The sequence below is a fragment of the Ipomoea nil genome, unplaced genomic scaffold (genome assembly GCF_001879475.1).
Source record: "Ipomoea nil cultivar Tokyo-kokei standard unplaced genomic scaffold, Asagao_1.1 scaffold0579, whole genome shotgun sequence".
Taxonomy (NCBI): Eukaryota; Viridiplantae; Streptophyta; class Magnoliopsida; order Solanales; family Convolvulaceae; genus Ipomoea; species Ipomoea nil.
Genome location: NW_017617007.1, coordinates 187,595 through 201,263, shown reverse-complemented (window position 1 = coordinate 201,263; position 13,669 = coordinate 187,595). Strand labels below are relative to the sequence as shown.

Below are 13,669 nucleotides of genomic sequence, written 5' to 3'. Positions count from 1 at the left end.
AGTCCTTGATAATAGATGTTTTTCTCGAATTAGTTCTAATAAACGATTTTTTTGGGTGCTTAATTAGGTCAACGACTTCGATGATTTTACCTAATTGAGTCATCGATTGTTAGAATCAAGGACTAAATTGAGAAAAATCACTATAGTCGATGACTAAATTGAGTAAAAATACTATAGTCATAGACTAACTTGGATAAAACTGCTATAGTCGATGACTAAATTGAGTATTAATAGAGGTGAAATTACCAAGCTATCTTAATTAACAGATGACTCAATTGGATAAAACAATCAAAGACGATTACCTAATTAAACAAAAAAAAATAAAAATTATTTAGGAATAAATTTAAAAAATGCTATTATTGAAGATTAAATTAAGTATTAACTCATTTAATATAGTAACTAAATGATATTTTTTTTCTTATCCACAATAAATGCACCACAAGTCTAAGAGTATAAGACATTAAATTTTTAGGTAAAAAATAATGAAAAATTTTAAGGTGTTGATAGTTGATAAACACGGGTGCTTCTTGTACAGATACAATATAATTCTAAAGTGGATAAGTTTTTGAATCTGTACCAAATACTCTGACAACATTGTCCCCATTATATCTCTTATAAATCAAAAATCTTTTTCAAATTTTTTTGGTTCATACCACGTACAAGAATCGCAGTGCTGATCTACAACGTAGAATTTACCAACAAATATTAGTATTTTAAAAAAATTATTTAATTTGATTAATGAAATAATATTTTATGTCAACGCTGGACCAAATAAAGCCTGCAGATCCTATTTATACTCCTATATATTTTTGGAGTACCAACAATATACGGCAAATTATGTGCAATATGGACACGGATCCAAAACTGTTCATAATTATGAATATATAGTTCAAAAATTATGAACATATAACTTTATAAGTATGAATAGAGTTGTGAACATAATTATTAACATAGAGTTGTGAATATATAATTTTGTAATTATGAATATAGAGATTCATTAATTATAAATATGAAGTTCAAAAATTATGAATATATAGTTTTATAATTATGAATATATAGTTCAATAATGATGAACATAAAGTTCTGTAATTGTGAATATAGAATTCAATAATTATGAATATGAAGTTAAAAAATTATGAATAATATAACTTTATAATTATGAACATATAGTTCAGTAATTATGAACATAGAACCGTGTCTATCTTGCAAGGTGGACACAGTTGCCAAGCACCTCGTGCTCAGATGACATGTAATGACTTCTCCCATGTGAGAGGTCATGAGATCGAATCTCAGTAGAGACGTTGTTGACTCTGTTTGCTTTATTAAATTGAGAAAGTATGTTTGAACAGATACTACAATGTAATAGAGTCAGTAACATTAAAAAAAAAAATACCATGTTAATTGGTAAGAAGTAAAATTGTTGTTAAATTAGTATCGGGTTGTTTGCATGCGTTTGGGCAACCTTGTCGCTCTCTTGTCCCATAGTTACCAAACATAGTAAGAAAAAATGGGGTTTTCTTCTTCGTACTCCTCTTTTCGAGGGGTGATGTGTTCAATCCGCATCCATTATTTTCTCATGCTCCTAAATTATTCACTGGCCCCACCAGCTACAGTAGACAACGTTAATCAACAATTTGCAATTCAATCAAAAGTCGTACAATATAACGACGTTTCACAAATTGGATTCACCCATAGTGATCACTTGCTTCGTTTGTGTGTTGTACCAATGACTTTTCTAATTGCGTGGGCTTTTAGCTTTATAAAATTGCTTTTCTATGTGCCAAAACATTAAAAGGAAATCTGGGTGTGATTGATGGGAACTTTGGGAAGGAACTCATTTATCTTTAATTAAATATTAAGGATTTGATACTTGGTTTTTGGGTATGGTTCATATGAAACAAATTCAAATTTCCAGGCTAATTGTCACACTCATTAGAAGTGCATACAATTCAACGAGGAGTTTCGTTACTGTGTCGGTGAAAATTTTTTGGGTATACTAAAAAAAGAAGGAACATTAAAAGGTACAATTATACGTTTCCTCCCTAAGTTATAGATTTGTTCCTACTTATTGGTTGTGTTTATTTCTCCTTTCTAAGATGACATTGCAAATTTCATCTTTTTACTAACATGTCGTGCTCATTTCTTGTCCCTAAGCTATAACTAATGATATGATGCATTTAATAAATGAATAGTAAGTATGACATGTATATTTATCTGGTGATATGATGCAAAGGTTTAAATAATCATGTATGAGTTTAACTTTTATATCAAATTGAGTTAAAGAATTAAATTAATAATTAGATTTCACATATATTTTATATGCTATATCCTCAACAATAACTATATCAGTTTAGTATTGTTTGTGCAAAAGTAGCTACTTGGTCCAGATCTACGGAATTGATCGAGAAGGTTAGTTAACGAAGATCTTTTATGGATTTGAATGTTGAATTGCCTGGAAAGAATGGGATTATGTCTACTCTTGTTCTTTGTTCTCCACTTCTCCTTTCCTTTTAAATTTCTTTATTTTTATTCTTTAATTTTTATTTTTTTTTAAATAGCCCCACTTAATTTCTCTATTTTTTTTAGATTTTTTTTTTAAAATTCAGTTAATAACACAACCAGGGTATTTTTATCTATACTATATATAATAACAAAATTTTGAAATTTTAACTTCCCGCCCAATTCCTAAAAAATCTCGCTTCCTAATAAAATATATTGATTTCTACTCCCCCATTCGTACAATAATTCTGCGTTAAAATTCTATTCTAATATTATAAAATAGTGTAATACAATTCCTATTCTAATCTATATCTATACTATATATCAGTGTTGCAAAAATCACGCTGCTGGCCGCGGCGATGAAGGCCGAAATCGGCCTCTTCCGCGGCCACCTCGCTGGGTGAACCGGCGATTAAATTTTTTATTTTATTTTTTTTTAAAAGTTGTAATGTGTCAAAATTTCGGCACGGCATAACTTTTGATTCGGTTGTCCGTTTTGGACAAATATTTTTTTGAAATCGCGTATTTTTTCGAGATCTATCCACCGCAAATTGCCGTAGGCGGTTTGGCCCACCAATTTCTAAAAGAAATGCTTTATTAAATAGTTTCTAAGAAAAAACTATGAGAGCATTATATTTTATTAATGAATTTTTAAAGTTTTTTATTAAAAAATTTTCCCGTGCATTATTTAATAATCTTTCCTTATAATTGGTCAAATTATTTAATTATGGTAAATTAGGGAATAATTAATGATGGTAATAGAAATCCTAGAAGAATATAGAATTGAAGAATATGTAATTATTGTTATATTATTATTGTGACTCACGGAATACAGTACAAGAATATTTAATTATAGTTATATTATTATTGTGCCTCACGACCATTATATACTAACAGAACTTGAAAAGAAACTAATAATAATAATAATAATAATAATAATAATAATAATAATAATAATAATAATAATAATATAAGTGGTAATAATAACATCTAAAAGTAATTAAGTGTTAATAATAATAGTAAGAATATTAACTTAAGAATTATAACATAGAATAAATCGTAATAATTAATAACTATAGTCTAGGATTAAATTTGGAATTGTCAGGAAAGATAAGTGACCTCTGGTGAAATTAACTCTTAAATAATTATATATCGATTTAAATATTCTTAATATCTTACAATAATTACATTCCGTGCATCGCACGGGTGAAAATACTAGTTTGGTTAATGATAAGAATCGGTTACTCACTGATGAGCTAGAAATGGTAATAAGGATTTCTTTGGGATAAGCAATCCTAACTAAGTTGGTCTGATAGTTGCCTTGGTAATAATAAAGTTTTAAATTTGACTCTACATAAAGCTATTTATTTACTTTCTTGATTTGAACTGGCCTGGTCCGCTATGAACAATGTACACGGTCTTATATCATAGTCTTTTGCCCGCTAGCATTATAATGTGAATTTTATACAGTCACAAAACAAGTTTCACTCATTGCATACATTTAAATAGTTATTGCGAACTTTTCGTAATCCAAATCGAAGGTAAAAAGAAAATTTTGTGGATGAAAGTTGGTGCACGAAATATTAGTACGAGGCAGTGTGAGTTAGGTCGGCAGGACAACATGTTGGCAAAATTGTACAAATTGTCAGTTAAATATATTAGGATTCTACTAGTAGTATTAGACTAGATCTCTATTATATTAGTAGTATTATACTAGATCTCTATTTCATGTCTTTATATACTTTGTATCCGCTGCTCTTGATCAATACACAGAAAATATATTCTCATCTGGTATCAGCTAGGTTTTCTCTCATGGAAAACGTAGGTGTTAATGACGGCTCTGTTCTTGGTTCTTCTGAACAGACCGTTACTGAGATTCCTACGATGCCTGCGAGTGGTAGCCTGTCATCGGCTCATCACTTCGTTTCTTTAAAGTTAACCTCCCGAAATTATCTATTCTGGCGAACTCAGATTCTTCCATTTCTTGAAGACCAAGGGCTTCTAGGGTTTGTTGATGGTACAACACCCTTTCTGACAGCATGGCCGGCCCTAACGTCGACCGCGGACAACTCCCCGCCGGCGGTTTCTGATCTCCCCGCCCGGCAGCTCTCTTGTCGTCGGCAAGACAATGCCATCCTCTCCATGCTCATCTCCTCTTTGTCCGATGAGACTCTTCGTTTCGCCGTCGACAAGGGCACTGTGAGCATATATCCATTAATGTGTATCCAACTATAAGCTTAGGCTTTTAGTTGAGATGGAGCACATACTTTAATTGGCACCTCTCAGCAGCTTTGGCAGGTAATTGAACAAACCCTAGGTTTATCTACCCGCTCTCGTGCACTCCGACTACTCGACGAACTTCAAGGGCTCCGTCAAGGTGATTCCTCAATATATGATTACCTTGGTCGTGCCTAGATGTTGATTGATGAATTGGCCCTCGCCGGTCGTCATGTTGAGTTGGATGATCAGAATTTATATGTGTTTCGCGGTTTACGCTTGGAGTTCCGACCGTTGGTGGCAACCCTAGCCCGTGGTGCGCATGTTCCCCTTCCAGAGGTTGCGGATTTTCTTGTTTCGCAGGAGTGGATCTGATCGGACGACTGTGCGACTCTCGGCGCACCGACAGCCTTGGCCGTAAGCCGTGGTGGTCATAGCGGTCGCGGTGGCAGCCCGCAAAACCGAGGTGGTGGCGGCGGCGGCAGAGGGCGAGGCAGTCGTGGCCGGGGGCGGTCCAACTCGGGCCCTCGGTGTCAAATCTGTAACAAGCAAGGGCATATAGCTACGACGTGTTGGCGTCGCTTCACTCCTGATCCGGACCCTCAGGCGAATGTCGCCGTTTCTGGTGTTGATGGTTCTATGGACGACTCTCATTAGTGGTTCCCTGACACTGGTGCCACAAATCATGCTACCCCTGATCCCACATTATTGACGTCCTCTACTACATATGATGGTCCGGAGACACTTCGGGTTGGCAATGGTACATGTTTGCCTATTGTTACTGTTGGTTCTACTTCGTTGGCCGCTAATTCTAGGTCATTTCGTATGTCTGATGTCTTGTATGTTCCTGGTTTATCTTCTTCGTTTTTGTCTGTTCAACGTTTTGCTAAAGAAAATAATGTCTTTTTTGAGTTTCACCCTTCGTGTTTCTTCGTGAAGGACATTCAAACCAGGAACACTCTTTTTAAGGGGCATGCATTTGGGGGTTTATATGCCTGGCCTACCTCGCGTCCAGCTCCCGTTGCTTTCGTTGCTGCACGGTCCTCTTTCGTTTGGCATATGCGGCTTGGGCATCCACACTCTCGGGTCCTGCGTCAAGTTTTAGCTTCTTCTAGTCTTAGTTCGTTTAATTCCAGTGATCTGCCCAATATTTGTTCCTCTTGTCAATTAGGCAAGTCGTCTCGTTTTCCTTTATCGCGTGTTGAATGTACTAGTTCGCATCCTTTAGAATTAATATATTCAAATATTTGGGGCCCTGCGCTGATACTTTCTGCAAATGACTTTAAATATTTTGTATTATTTGTGGATGATTACACTCATTATGTGTGGTATTATCCTATGCGAGCTAAGTCTGATTTATATGCGATATTTGATAAGTTTCGGTCACTTGTTGAACGTTCCTTCTCTCGTAAAATTCTGTCTTTTCAATCTGATTTAGGGGGAGAATACAAAAAGCTTGGTTCAACTCTCGCATCATTGGGTATTTGTCACAGGCAGTCCTGTGCGTATACTCATGAACAAAACGGCAGAGTAGAACACAAACATCGCCATGTTGTCGAAACGGGACTGGCGTTAATGGCCCAATCCTCTGTTCCGTCTCGTTTCTGGGATTATGTTTTCGAAACTGCTGTGTATCTTATCAATAAAATGCCCACTCGTGTCTTGTCTGATAAGTCTCCTCACTACATCTTGCATCGGTCTCCACCCTCTTACTCATACTTAAGGGTTTTTGGGTGTCTGTGTTTTCCTAATCTGCGGCCCTATAATCGCAACAAACTGCAGTTTCGGTCACCTCCTTGTGTCTTTCTAGGATATCCTCCGTCTTTTTGTGGCTATCATTGTTTAGACACTCACACTAACAAGGTTTTTATCTGTCGCCATGTGCGATTCGATGAGACTGTCTTTCTTTTTGTTGCTTCTGTTGATTCACAGGTACCCGCACCACGCCCGGAGCCATGGGGTGTTGCGCCGGTTGTGCCTCCTGGTGAGCCGAGTGCTGTCTCGACCTTTGATCCTCCTGCCGTGCCCATAACCAGACCCGATCCGCACCGCCAGCAGCCTGTTTCTGCCGAGCCGTCCGTGACCGAGTCCGAGCGGATAGTCACGGACCAGCCACCTGCTCGGCCGAGGGGCCGACCCCGTGGTCGATCCCGTCCCGCGTCTTCGCCCGTTCGGTCTCATACGATGAATACGCAGAGTTCGGGACCGCATGACCATGTTGCTCTATCTATTGACGTCACTACTGAGCCTACATGTTTTACTCAAGCGGTCAAATTTCCCGAATGGCGGGATGCAATGGATTTGGAATTTAATGCCTTCGTGCACAACAATACATGGCGGCTTGTTCCTTTTAAATCAGGTATGAATGTGGTTGGCTATAAGTGGGTGTTTAGAACCAAGAGGAAAGCTGGTGGTTCGATTGAGCATTACAAGGCTCGTTTGGTTGCCAAGGGATTTAATCAGGTTGCTGGTGAGGATTTCTTTGAGACCTTTAGTCCTGTGGTTAAACCGACTATGGTACGTCTTCTTTTATCCTTAGCTATTTCTCATGGATGGACTATTCGACAGTTGGACATACACAATACTTTCCTAAATGGCAATCTCGCTGAGACGGTTTATATGCGCCAGCCCCCTGGCTATGAAGACAAAATGATTCCCGGGCACGTTTGTCTCTTCAACGTTCTTTATATGGGCTTAAGCAAGCTCCCCGTGCTTGGTTCACTCTTTTGCATGATTTTCTGGTTTCCGTTGGTTTCTCACCTTCCAAGATGGATGTCTCTTTATTTATATATTCACATGGCAATACTCGTCTATATTTTCTGGTTTATGTGGATGATATTTTGGTTATGGGTTCTAATTCGGCTCATGTGACTGCTCTTACTGACAAGTTGGCTCTTGAGTTTAAAGTTCGTGATATGGGTGTGCCCTCGTTTTTTCTAGGTATTGAGACCGTTCCGTTGTCTGATGGCATGCTTCTGTCTCAACAACGGTACATGATGAATATTCTAAAACGAACAGGTATGGTTGATTGCAAGCCCGTGGCCACTTCGGTTTCAACCACGAAGGCCGAGACTGTTGCCGTGGTACCATACGCTGATCCCACTTAGTATCGCAGCTTTGCATGTGCTCTGCAATATCTTACGGTATCTCGGCCTGATCTTTCATATGCAGTCAATCGTTTGTGTCAGCACATGCACTCTCCCTCTACTGCTGATTGGGCGGCTCCCAAGATGGTGTTACGGTATGTAAATGGGACACTACATCTTGGTCTTAAGATTGCTTCTTCTCCTTCTCTAGATATTCATGCATATTCTGATTCGAATTGGGTTGGCAATCCTGATGATCGCAAATCTACTAGTGGTTTTGCTGTGTTTTTTGGGACCAATCTTGTCTCATGGGTTTTTCGAAAACAGCATAATGTGGCTCGTTCATCAACTGAGGCTGAATACAAAGGACTGGCTGATGTCTCTGCAGAGGTTACTTGGCTCGTCTCTCTGATGAGGAAATCGGGTATGCGCCACCTTTTGTGCCCAAATTCTGGTGTGACAATCTGGGAGCTACTTATCTGTGTGCTAATCCGGTGTTTCATGCTCGCACCAAGAACATTGAGATCGACTACCACTTTGTTCGTGATAAAGTCGCAAAGAAGGAATTACAAGTCAATTTTATTTCTACCAAAGATCAGATAGCGGATATTTTTACTAAGTCTTTTTCGTCTGTGCGTTTTAATTTACTCTGTTGCAAGCTCAATGTTTTGGCTTACCAACATTATGCTTGAGGGGGAGTATTAGGACTCTACTAGTAGTATTAGACTAGATCTCTATTATATTAGTAGATTAGACTAGATCTCTATTTGATGTCTTTATATACTTTGTATCCGCTGGTCTTATCAATACACAGAAAATATATTCTCATCAAATAAACAATATATCTTGAACATCATGTGGCTATGCTGCGTTGTATTAATACAAAAACACCAATTTGGTGTTATATATGAGGAACACTTCCAGGAAATTAAGATTGTCTATGCATTGACAACGCCGTGTTGGAAAGAATTTTCATATATAATACATATGATAAAGAGGAAAGTGGGAGATAAACAGAGGCGGGCCTACAGTGGGGGCAGCTACTCCCTCCACTCCCGCCTTATATATAGCTCTTATGTGTGTGTGTGTGTGTCTATATATATATATATATATATATATATATATATATATATATATATATATATATATATATATATATATATATATATATATCTTAGCCATCCAAGCTTTAATCTTAACGGTGTTGATGAATTAGTTATTGCCGCTTATATGTTATGCGTTTAGGGGTTTTTGTGTAATTTAAATTGGGTCTATCTATTTTATTAATGGTAAGCCCTGATTTAATGGTTCAGTATTATTTCTTTCCCTTCACGATTTGTCTATTTGTCTTCCCAAGCACGCGTTTTTTTTTGTATTCATTATTTGGCTTTGGTGTTTGCAATTATTCTTCTTTCGGTGGACTCTCCCTGTATTAGAATTTCGTTCGTCCTCTGCTACTAAGGATTGTGGTCTTCCGCTTACGTAAACGCTGCACTTCCTCGTCGTCGCTGCTTGCACAGTGGTCGTTCCGGCGACTAGGACACGGTGGAAGTCTTGTTTTCGGCGGTGGTCTTGCACACGGTCGGAGTCTCAATTTCGCTCGGTTGTCTTCAACCACTTTATGGAGGGTTCCGGTATTAGACGGTCTAAGCGCAAGCCTGCGTGTTCATCTGAAGGAGGTATTTTTTCTCTTTATGTTTTTTTTGTTAGGGGTTGACACTAAACGCCACTACACCTATTTTTTGGAGGGGGGGGGGGGGGTTAGGGTTTGGCCATGATTTTTGTGGGGGAGTTGATTTATGTTGACATGCATGGGCTGGGGCGATGGGGGTGGGTGGTGGGTGGTGGGTGCGGCGGTGGGGTGTGTATTGGAGAAGATGGGATTCGACTGTGGGTTGTTTATCTGGTGTAGTTGTAATTTTTATTTTTATTTTTGCTGTTGCTATGTTTTTTTTGTTTATTTTAGGTTTGTTTCTGTTTTTTTTTTCCAACTAGAGTAGTAGTTGGACATGAACTGTGTTAGAGTAGTTTTAGTTATACACTGTTAATTTTTGAGAGTGTGTGTGCGTTTTTTTTTTTTTTTTTTTTGTTGGATATTGGATATGGTGTTTTTTTTTCCTTTGTTATATAATATATGTATTTATATTTATTTTCCTTTTCTCTGGTTGAATCTTTCTGTGCGTTTCTTTTTTTGCTTTTTTTTTTTTTTTTTTTTTTTTTTGGTTTTTGCGAATTTGTAATTTCAGTATATATGTTGTTTTTCGGTGTAATGTGTTTTGTTTAGCTGGGATTTTTTGGTGTGAGTTTAGTAGTGTAGTGTGTGCAATCACAATAACAGACTTTCATGGACTACCCTAAATTTGTGACCTGTTGGGGTTTCGGTTGGAGAAGATGGGATGCAGACGTGAGTTGTTTATCTGGTGTACGTGTTTTTTTTTTTTTTTTTTTTTTTTAATTCTGGTTCTGTTATTTTTTTTTGTTTATTTTTGATTTGCTTTTGTTTTGTTTTTCCATCTAGAATAGTAGTTGGATCTTTCTTGGTTGAATCTTTCTGATCGTTTTTTTTTTTTTTTTTTTTGCTCTTACTCATATTATTCTATCTTGTCATCATTGCTGTGCAATTTATGTTAAGTCTATGCAGTCTACATTTCCTGTGTGTGCAATATTTGAATATGTCGTTATGTCTATGTGTGTAGGTTCTAAATTTAGGAATGGTGTCCGTATCGAAAGCCATGAAATTCACTCTTCGAATGATGATGACTTCGTTTCTTCACCTCCCGTGGGACGCGTTCGTTCTTCTACACCGATGCAAGGCCTGAGGCAAGACGGTGCCGGTAACGAAGTTCCCATTTTTTCTCGGATTAGCACCCGTGCATCGGCGTACAAGTTAGTAGTTCCAATGAAGAAGTTTACTCCCCGTCAAAAAAGGGCGGTGGGGGAGTTGGGCTTAGACAAACTTTTTCACTTGAAGATTCATGATATTCCTAAACGTATGGGGTGGTGGCTTTTGACTAAATTTGATCCAGTCAACATGTGTCTTAGGTTGGATAATGGAGGCTTGATTGATATCCGCGAGGAGGATGTTCAGGCGGTGTTGGGTTTACCACGTGGTGAGATTGTCATCACGAAGCGGTCCAAAGATGATGTCAGCGACAAGTTGAGGGAATGGAGGGGAAAGTTTATTAGGGATAAATATGATGTTACCTTGGGCATGATTGGGCGTAAGTTTAGTGATCTTTTAGAGGGTGATGAGTGGTTCAAGCTTAATTTTGCAGTTTTAGTAGTTAGTACACTTTGCTCGACTATGGGTAACGGGTATGCTTACCAACTCATTTTCAACCACTTTGAAGATGTTGATAAGATCAAAGACCTTAATTGGTGTAAGTTTTTGTTAGAATGCTTGGTTGATAGTCACGGTAAATGGATGCGTAAGAAGTCTCAGCCATTTACGGGCCCCATTTTGTTTTTAGCTGTAAGATTATTTATTGGTCTGTGATTTTTTTTTTCCATTTACTGGTGCTTCTTCTAAACACACTATTCTGGGACTCTGATCTCGAAGTGGTTCGTAGCAAGCCGCTCATTTCAACATCGGTGAAGTATGCAGGTATCCAAAATCGACGCTGTTCAAACATCAAATTAAACCAGTTGTGCTCATCTAGACCGTGTTTCATCGTTAATTCATGCCAATCGTTCTCGAATTCCTCGGTCGTTGAGTTATTCTTCCACACAATATCATTCAATCGTCTCCTGAAGTCGTCGTTCTTTGCCAGATTAGCCCCCACTTTATCGCTCACTTTTGTCATAATATGCCACATGCAGTAACGGTGACGTGTTGTAGGGAATACATTTGCAATGGCTATTTTCATGGCTGGATCTTGGTCTGTAGTCGTACATATTGGTTCCCCGCCCATTGCACGTTTGAAGTGGTGTAGCAGCCATGTGTATGACTCCACGTCTTCTTTTGCAATTAAACCCGTTGCAAATGTAGTTGACTTTTTGTGGTTGTCCACGCCTGTGAATGGTACGAACACTAGACTGTACCTGTACGGTTTTCACCTGGTTAGTCATCACAACAAACGATATCCATGTATTATATAAATTCCCTTATATTTCTTAACTTTCACAACTTTAACATTTCCACAAACTATTCAATCATAATACATTCACATTCGTCTCTCACAGATTGCACACGCGTGATGTACGGTTGCACATAACAACCACCCATCAATATTAGGCTAATTCCGTTCGGCCGCATTTTTATTTCACTTATGTACATCGCATTCTTACGCCGGGAAAAAAAAATCGCTGCATGGTTTACAAAAAACGTACCTGTTCGTTTTGTATGTTGCATCAAACGCCATTGCATCTCCAAAGTGGGCAAAGCTTTTGCGTCCATGTTCATCGGCCCAGAATATACGACTCAATTGTTGTTGGTCGTCTACGGCATACTCAAAGTAGTAATCTGGCCAATACTCCTTTCTTTCTTGGCATTTGGCGACAAGCTCTTGGGCGTCCCGTTCTTTCATGTATGCCAATATCTTTCTCCTATGATTCTTGAAATCAGTACTAGTTGCACCGACATGTTCAACTCCACCAACCATTTCTCCATATAGATTAAAGCTTTTGCTTGCTCCAATGTTAACCTTTCCACATTTTTCGATGAAGTCTTTATGCCCCATGTCTAGCTTGCGATTCACTTTCATGAATGGTTTAGACTGTTCTTCGCACAAACGGTGGGTGTGCCTTTCCTCAAATGATGTCACTTCGTATCCACCATTCCCGATTGTATTAAATTTTATGTGTGCACCGCAACCAACCCTGTTTGATGGACGACGCCTTTTCACCGTTTCACTTGTTTCCCTTTTTTCGAGGTATGCAACTTGCTTAAATCCTTCACGTGAGCATACCAAATATTTATGCAGTACTTTGCCCACTTTGTTTTTCCTATCACCACTACGTCGCACATCAAACCCAACTAATGCAGCATATTTTTTGTAAAACTCTATGCCATCTTCAAGACGCTTAAATTGTTGCCCAACGGTTAGTTTCATTTTCGCATCATATTTTGGGACCCAGTATGTTGTGTTTCCAGGGGAGATTTCCATGTCACATGTTGCTGTGTCATTAGTATTTTTGCTCTCACCTGCTACATATGAAAACCAATTCTTTTGATTAAACTACACTTCAAATAAGAGCGACTCACAAATAAAAAAGCAATATGCATTACAAAAAAACAAATCACAACAAAATTGCAAACTGTGAGTCGGAATACTATGTAAATATTGCTTGGTCCATCTTCTTTTATTTTAATTATACCCAAGCTCATTACTAATAGGTTGCACCCGTTGCCTTATCATGTACCACACACCAATAATACTATTTCAACTCTACCACTTCTCATTTGTTTGTAGGGGTAAACTGTGTACCCTCCACCCCAGATTGCACATTCCATATCCTCAGATTGCACACTCTCTCCCTAATTATTACTACAGTAATACTGCTCGTTCCGTCTTCTTCTCTTTTTATTATACTATAACTCATTTATTTTAGGTTGCACACGTCGCATTATCATGTACCACACACCAATAATTGTATTTCAACTCTACCACTTTCTTATTTGTTGTTAGGCTTATACCGTCTCCCATCAACATCGATTGCACAGGCCATATCATACCGTTGCTCACACCGCCCCTCAGGTATACTACGTCAATTCTGGTCGTCTCTTTTTCATCTATTTTTATTAAACACTACCTCCTTACCAACAGGTTGCACCCGCACATTATCACTCTGCACACACCAATAATACTACAAACACTTGACCACTTCTCATTTCTGTTAGTGTTATACTGTATACCTCCACCCCAGAT

General features: G+C 38.1%; 1 protein-coding gene across 1 annotated transcript; it reads right to left on the bottom strand.

Annotated features, from left to right (window-relative positions):
* Positions 1–11,915: 11,915 nt before the first annotated feature.
* Positions 11,916–12,907, bottom strand: LOC109174246 (protein FAR1-RELATED SEQUENCE 5-like). The gene is made up of 2 exons (XM_019323491.1): positions 12,132–12,907; positions 11,916–11,928 (listed from the first exon to the last, which is right to left on the bottom strand). Exons 1-2 carry the CDS (start codon positions 12,905–12,907, stop codon positions 11,916–11,918), a joined length of 789 nt encoding a protein of 262 aa, XP_019179036.1.
* Positions 12,908–13,669: the final 762 nt, after the last annotated feature.